At 59.7% G+C, this 7,674-nt stretch overlaps 2 protein-coding genes across 2 annotated transcripts; one reads left to right on the top strand and one right to left on the bottom strand.

Moving 5' to 3' along the window:
- Positions 1-453: 453 nt before the first annotated feature.
- Positions 454-4,479, bottom strand: FUT1 (fucosyltransferase 1 (H blood group)). The gene is made up of 4 exons (XM_047710606.1): positions 4,313-4,479; positions 3,944-4,195; positions 3,560-3,722; positions 454-2,992 (listed from the first exon to the last, which is right to left on the bottom strand). Exons 3-4 carry the CDS (start codon positions 3,693-3,695, stop codon positions 1,893-1,895), a joined length of 1,236 nt encoding a protein of 411 aa, XP_047566562.1. The 5' UTR covers positions 3,696-3,722; positions 3,944-4,195; positions 4,313-4,479; the 3' UTR covers positions 454-1,892.
- Positions 4,480-5,659: 1,180 nt separating this feature from the next.
- Positions 5,660-7,219, top strand: FGF21 (fibroblast growth factor 21). The gene is made up of 3 exons (XM_047710614.1): positions 5,660-5,919; positions 6,041-6,144; positions 6,886-7,219. Exons 1-3 carry the CDS (start codon positions 5,685-5,687, stop codon positions 7,174-7,176), a joined length of 630 nt encoding a protein of 209 aa, XP_047566570.1. The 5' UTR covers positions 5,660-5,684; the 3' UTR covers positions 7,177-7,219.
- Positions 7,220-7,674: the final 455 nt, after the last annotated feature.

The following is a 7,674-nucleotide window of genomic DNA, read 5'->3' on the forward strand; positions in this document are numbered from 1 at the left end:
GCGTGGAGCCAGGAAGATGAAGAAAGGGGCCCTTTCTAGCCCTAGGACTACGACTCCCAGGAGGCCCTGGGGTCTCTCCCTGGCCAGTCCGATGGCTCTATGGGAAATGTAGTTCCCGAGTTACACACTTCACTCGCTTCCTCCTACATTTTCTCTCCCTGCCCCCTGGGGCTTGATGCCCAGGTTCCAGAGGAAAGAGGCCTAGGGCTAATACTGAGGAACTGGGGTTCTATGGGTCCTGGAAGGTGTCTCCTTTTCTGCATCATTGAAACAGGCCACCAGAAAAACAGGCACCGTGACTCACACAATTCTGAGAACAAGAGATGGCCAGATTTGAGCAGGACAATACCCCTAGATGTGAATGAGTCCCTGGCAGTTCTGAAACTTTCCTCCTACACACACACACACACACACACACACACACACACACACACGAGTCCAAAACACTGCAGGGACAGGTGTTAGCGATGTGGACTTTTAATTCATACCTCCCTCTCCCCCACCTGTGGCAGCCGAATCGGGAATGATCCCTCAAAACTCCCTTAGGAAGACTGAAAAAGGGGTCTGCGTTCTTCTGGGTGGACAGGAGATGTGATCAGAGTTGTCTGTAATAAAGCTAGCAGGCCACCTTCACCCCCTTCCAAAAGCCTCAAGGGGTTCCTGGAATCTGAGTCCAGAATCCCATCCTCCTTGGCCAGACCCTGCATTCCTTTCTGCCTGGGTCTGAGGACAGCCTGGGTCTGAGAACTGCTGAGGGTCTGCACACCCTCCATTTGTTTCAAACCTGAAGCCAGATTTAGTGGTTCTGTGATATCAGGGGCAGACCAGGGTTGGCAAGGGGCACACCAGGGTTGGCAAGGGGCACAATGCCAGGCGCTTTCTGCAAGGCAGAAGGAAACATTCATGCTGGCTGAATTCCAGAAAATGGATTCCATCACCCCTCCCCACCCCTCACCCCTTCACCCCCCCCAACCCGCACACCCCCAGCCCAGTGGTGGTAGGGGGGATGAGGGGGCAGGGGGAGGGGAGGCAGAGGAGGAAACTTGCGTAATTGGGAGGGGCCACCTCAACTCAGACCCGCCTTGTGGGGTGCTTGTCTTTGGCAGTTTTTGAGCTTAAAGAAAAATGAAGAGTGTTCCCACATTTCTGAAAAACTTCGCTCCAGAACTGGGTACACTTCTGAAGCTGTCCCCCTCCCGCCACCTCCCACGTTTTCATCCATCTGCTCAAAAAAGAGTCTTGGTCTTTCTTTTCAGGGGCTGAGAGGTCAGACAGATTTCGGGTCGGCTCTCAGCTACACATAATCTGTCTTCTACCCATATTCCCAGCAGTGGTTGAGGCGTTAAGATTTGGATTGTACCTTCCTGAGATTCTCCTGGAATTCCAGAACCCCACCCCTCTGGAAGATCCCTGCAGGATTCTCCACAGGTACTCGAACTGGGGCTCTCTAGAATGACTCCAGAAACACAGAACGGGAGTTGGTGGGTGCTTGCTCTAGGACACCCACAAATTCCCTCAATCCTGGGGACTGGACCTCTCTTCTTAAGAAGACCAGGGGCAACATTCGAAAGGGGAGTTGCCTGGGCTTGGGTGCAGCCCTCCAGAAAGTACTCTGGATATGGGCTGGAATGAACAGGTAGGCGCTGCCTTCTAGAACTGATACGAGCCTCTCTGGGCATTGCCAACCCACAGGAAAAGATCTTCTGCTGATTCTAAAATGTCCAGACAGCTACAGAGAGCCCTCCTTTCTCTCAAAGTCTAGCCAGCTAGAACTGCTCTAGAAATGGGGTGGGGGGGGCACTGGCTGTGGGGCTCCAGTAGGTTTCCCCAGAAGCTGCCAGGTAAATGCCACCCCAAGACTGATCAGCGATTCCAGAAAGTCTCCCTGATGCTCACAGCCCCGCCAGCGACTGGAGTGCAGACAAGTCAGCATTAATGCCCACCCACTCGGGCAGGAAGGCAGCCTCTGGCTTAAAGATCTTCAGGAAGTTGGAGTCAGGCAGGGTGAAGTTGGCCAGGTAGACCGTGTCTCCACCAGCCAGGTAGGCGGCCCAGAAACCGAAGGTCCCAATGGTCATGATGGTGTGGTTACACTGCGTGAGCAGCGCAAAGTCCTTCCCCGGCGAGCCCTCCTGCCCATCGCCAGCAAAGATCACGTCCCCACGGGAGGTGTCGATGTTCTCCCGACACCAGGCCATGCCATTGCTGACAACCACAAAGACGGGGGCTTCGTGCCGGGCCCGGAACCAGTCCATAGCCTGCTGGAGGTAGGCGCGATCGCCCACAACCCCCTTCCAGCGCTGGGGCATGACTTGCAGGTAGTCTCCACGGCGCACGTGGACCCCCACGAAGGTGCGAGGGCGGTCCCCCGCGCGGCCCAAGCGGAGCTGGCTCAGGAGACCCTGGGCCTCCTGCCGTAGGTGGTCGTGCAAGGTGAACTCCCGGAGGATCTGGGCGCGGAGATGGTGGAAGAAGGTCCAGGAGCAGGGGAAGCCCGTAAGCTTCAGGAAGGCGTCCTTCAAGTGTGCGTAGTCCTCCGACATCCAATCGTGCAGCTGTAGCTCCCGCCACGGCGTGCGGCTGTCCACCTCAGCGGCGAGCACGGGCAGGCTGATGCGGAACACGGGGGCAAGCGCGGCGTGCATGGCAGGCAGGATGAACGCCTGGCGACCGTTGAGCTGGGCCAGGGCCAGCAGCGTGGCGTACTGCCCCATCTGGTTACCGAAGCGGCCATCTGGGTAGATGGTCCATATTCCTGAGAGCGAGGCAGGGGGCTTGAGACAGGGAAAGGAGGCGTTGGGCCCCATCGGCGTGCCCGACAGGCAGAAGATGGCCACAGGGGGTGTCAGCAGGTGGCGGGCCGGACACAGGGCAGTCAGGTCCAGGCCACTGTGAAAGAGGTCTTGGTGGATGTGGAGGAAGAAGACGGCTGAAAGAACACAGACTAGCAGGAAGGTCAGACAGAGCTGCCGGCGGCTGGGGGCCCACATGGCTGAACGGGAGGAGAGATGAGTTAGCAGTGGCTCAAGGGGCCCAAGGACATATGTCAAGGAGCAGAGGCCGGTCGGAAGGAGGATACTAAGGATTCAGACTCCTGGGTCCGGGGGAAGGGGGATCGGGGTCCTGGATCTGAGGGAGGAGAAGCGGGGTCTTGGAATTTCAGGGGACGGGGATGGGAAATGGTGCTTTCCAAGAGAGCAACGGTCTAGGACCCAGCGTGTCATCTCTGCATCTTGGGATCTGGCTCCCCTGGGGCCCCGGAGGCCCACTGAAGTTGGGCATTGTTCCACCAACTCTTTTCTCCGGTGTACCCGGGGCTGGGGAGAAGGGGAGGAGGTGGGCAGCCTCCACTATGGAGGTGACAGGAAGACACAAGCCAAGCAGAACAGGATTAGTCTGGAGGCCCAGACTGGAGGAAGGGATCTTGGTTCCTAAAGAAGCAGGAGTTGCAGGCGGGGTGGAGACTCCCCGGATCCTAAGGGGCTAGAGGTTGGGGGTGCGCCTCCCGGGTCCGAAGGCCCAGGTTCCTAGGTGCCAGGCTTCTGCTAGGCCCACTCACCTGAGCTTCTGGTGGATGGCAGATCCGCAGACGGCTTGGAGAGACTGCAGCGAGCCGTCCGCAAGTGCAGTCCACATCCGGCCGCCCCCGGAATCTCGAACTCCAGGTCCCAAGGCTCGGCAGCCCTCCCCTCCATGCCGCTTCCCCCGACTGGCTCCAAGGGCTCGGGGAGGAGAGGAAGGAGATGGGCGCGGTTCCGAGGCTCGCAGCCTCCGCCCCTCCAGGGCCAGGCAGGTAGGTCCTTGGCAGAGCCCCGCCCCCGTCCTGGAGCCCCAGGCTGGGGTGGGAGCCTCCGCCCCCTGCCCTCCCCAGACCCGGGGACCTGAGCCCAGCCCCTTCCTCTCCGGCCTCGGCCAGCCACAGGGCTTTCCAGGGCCCGCCTACCTGGCCCCCAGCAGCGGCATCCTTCCGTGGACGTGGACTTCTAGCGCTGAACGCGATGCTGGACCCAGGTGTTCGGGTCCATGGACTTCTCCCCCTTCTCTGGCGCGCGGGCTCACAGCCTGCCCGGGGTACCTGGATGCTCGGAGCCCGGCCACTCCCCGGACACCAGGCCCAGGCGGGGAGTAAGATCCTTTGCCCTCCGTCTGCCTCGTCCTCCCTGTGGGAGTGAGGAACCAGTTCGAGGGGCTGCTCCTGGAGCGGATGGAAAACCTCCTCCAGCTGTCAGGGTCCCAGACACGGGAGCCTCCAGCCCGTGGGTGTCCCCACGCACACCAGGCGCCGCTGATCGCCCATGTCCACACCGCACACCTCCAGATGCCAGAGCCGGGGGCCCCAGCCTCTCCTCCGGGGGGAGTGGATGGTCTGGTGCCGACAGCTCCTTTCTAGACGGGCCCCTCCTGGTGGCAGCCTCTCCCGAGCCGGGAAGGAGCTGGCAGGCAGGAGTGGAAGCCAGTTTATCCTCCCACAGTCCCAGGTTGGGATTCAAAGGCTTTGCTCTGCTGCACACCTGAAACTGTTCCCATGGTCAAGTGGCCCTACCCAGCCCCACCCTGGGCGGCCGCAGCAGGGGAGCGTGAACATTCAATAGGGATTTGACTTCACTGTCCAGAGACTTGGCCATAAATGTCTCCAGACCCAGGAGTGTGGCCCCCAGGCCTCTCCCTCCTCAGACCCTGGACTTCCAACCCCAGCCCCCTCCCCTCTTTAGCTGGAGAAGTTCAGGCCCCCAGTGCCCTCCTCGCTTAGACCCAGGTGGCCAGTCTCTGTACCTTTGGTTTCCAGGAAACTGCCCACCCCCTCGTTCCCTTTGGGCTCCTGCCTCTCAGTTCCCCCTCCAGAGCCTGGCTGGGCCACCAACGCTGAGTCAGAGATTCTCACCCTCCCCCTGCCCCAAGCTATTTTGAGAGCTCCCTTCTGGGCCTGGGGATAGCTTCTCTGGTGAAAGAAACACCAGGATTGCATCAGGGAGGAGAGAGAGAGAGACTGGGACCTTTGGTGCAGGAGGAGCGTCTGGGCTGGGGTTGGTGACGTTGAGGTCAGGATGCCTCTGTCCCTGCAGGGGACGCTTTGGTCACGTGGCATTCGCGGCCTCTCTGATGATCGAGGAACATCAGCGTGTGACCCCCAGAAACCTAGAAATTCAGGTGGCGTGCAGAAATTCTAGTTATGGGACGTAGTCTGCGTCTGTCAGTCAGGGAAGCAGATTTCCAGCCCCCTGCCCCCCAGCCCTCCCCTCCCTGAGATTCCAGGGGCCCCGTCCCCCCAGCCCCTGTCACCCAGGTCCCAGTTCTTCCGACCCCTCTCCCCCTAATTCCTCAGACTGGGAAGTCCAAGCCCCCACCTGGAAGGACCCCCCCGGATTGCATCATCCGTTCAGCCTGATCTGGCCACCGTGGAATCCTGACTCCTGCCAAGTGGGTCAAATATCATGGGTCAGGTGTGGGGAAGGTGATGGGGCGGGTCTGTCTGGATATAAATTTTGGAGCGTCTGCATCCCTTCTAGAAGACCTGGGTGTTCGGTTCAGCTGGGAATCCACGTGCGAGAGGACCCAGGTGATCAGGCTAAACAGGGATCCGTGACTCTGCTCTCCCAGACGGCCAGGATCTGGAACAGAATCTACCATTCCACTCGCTTGTCAGACCCCAGACCGCAGATCTCGCCTGAGGACGTGAGCCATTGATGGGCTGGAAGGAGGCCAGGTCTGAGCACCTGGGGCTGTGGGTCCCTGTGCTGGCCGTCCTTTTGCTGGAATGCTGCCAGGCACCCCCTATCCCTGACTCCAGCCCCCTCCTCCAATTTGGAGACCAAGTTCGACAGCTGTACCTCTACACAGATGACACTCAGGAGACGGAGGCCCACCTAGAGATCAGGGCTGATGGCACGGTGGCGGGGACTGCCCGCCAGAGCCCCGAAAGTGAGTATATAGACCAGGGGTGGTCTTCGGGAGGAGGGGCTGGAGGCCTGGACTCCCAGGTCCAAGAGAGAGGGGCCTGGGCAGAGGCCCTCTGAGTCCCTGACCACTTTCTCCCCCTCAGGTCTCTTGGAGCTGAAAGCCCTGAAGCCAGGGGTCATTCAGATCTTGGGAGTGAAAACATCCAGGTTCCTGTGCCAGAGCCCGGATGGGACACTGTACGGATCGGTGAGTTTCCAGGGTGCCCCCCCTTGTGCTCCACCCTCCCTCCTGTCATCTACACCCATCTGGGGTACCACGTCTGGCACCTGTGGCCTGGGCCAGGCTTGGTCCTGTGCTCTCCACGGGCCTGCACCACGCCAGCCCCCCTACCTGTGGGAGCTGACCTTGTCCATGTTTACAAGGAGAGGAAACTGAGGCTTACACAGGGACACGCCAGCTGCGAGTCACGAGGCCTGTGAATGACAGAGTGGCCTGAGAGGCTGAGTCTTGTGACTCAGAACCCCTGGTGGCCACATGGTCCTCTTACATGTCCCGTTCCTGCTGGGCACAGGGTCCCTCCGAGGACCCATGGCCTGTAAAGTGACCGTGACCCCTGGGAGGAAGCCAGATGCTGCTGTCTGGACTCAAGAGAGCCTCGACTGCTCCCTGGGCTGGAATAATCCTCCCTGGGAAGTGGGGTCAGGAGGTGGACTGCCCAGAGAGGAAGGAGGAGCCTGCTTCTGTTGTTTGTGTCTGGGGACCTGGACTCTGGATCTGAGGGAGGAGGGGCTCCCCCAGCTCTCTAGGAGTGTCTGGACTCCTGTATCCTGTTGGAGGGGAGCACTCTGTGGTCAGAAAGAAGAGAGAGCTGGGGGCCCCCAGACACCCAGGTCCGAGGGAGGAGGGCGCCCGCCCGGATGCCTGGGTCCTGCAGCAGGAAGATGGGAAGGGATCCCATGTCTCTGATCTCTCTTCTTGTTCCCGCAGTTCCACTTCGACCCCGTAGCCTGCAGCTTCCGGGAAGTGCTTCTGGAAGATGGGTACAACATCTACCACTCTGAGACCCTGGGCCTCCCACTGCGCCTGCCCCCCCACGACTCCCCATACCGGGACCTGGCGCCCCGGGGACCTGCCCGCTTCCTGCCCCTGCCAGGTCTGCTTCCGGCCGCCCCAGAGCCCCCCGGAATCCCCGCCCGCGAGCCTCCCGACGTGGGCTCCTCAGACCCCCTGAGCATGGTGAGGCCTTCGCAGGGTCGAAGTCCCAGCTACGCTTCCTGAAGCCGCGGGCTATTTATTACGGGGTCTCCTCTTTATTTATTGGATTATTTATCTTATTTATTTTTTAATTTTTCTTACTTGGGATAATAAAGAATCTGAGAGGAGGATCCGAGTGAGCCTGTGTGAGTGTTTGAGGGAGGATATGGGATCTGCTTCCCCGTCTCCCATCCACCCCAAGCACCCCTGCCCCCATTGTCAGGAAGCTGTGGGAAGGTCCCAGTTGCCCTCTGGGCCTCAGTTTTCTGCTCTGCTTTGGTGTCCCCAGGGACTCTGGACTATCTCTGCCCATTGACAGGAGAAGACTTGTCAACCTCCCACCCCCTCCCCAACCCACCCCCAACTTCTTGCTTGTGGTGTGGAACTATTTTTTTGAGGTACCTCAATAACAGGGAGCATTTAAACAATGACACCGCAGACCTACAGCCTCATGGGAGATGTAGTTTTCAGGATTCACTTAGCATAAGGAATGGGATGACATCTGGGTCCTCAGGGCCCAGG

This window comes from Lutra lutra, chromosome 17 (genome assembly GCF_902655055.1).
Source record: "Lutra lutra chromosome 17, mLutLut1.2, whole genome shotgun sequence".
NCBI lineage: Eukaryota > Metazoa > Chordata > Mammalia > Carnivora > Mustelidae > Lutra > Lutra lutra.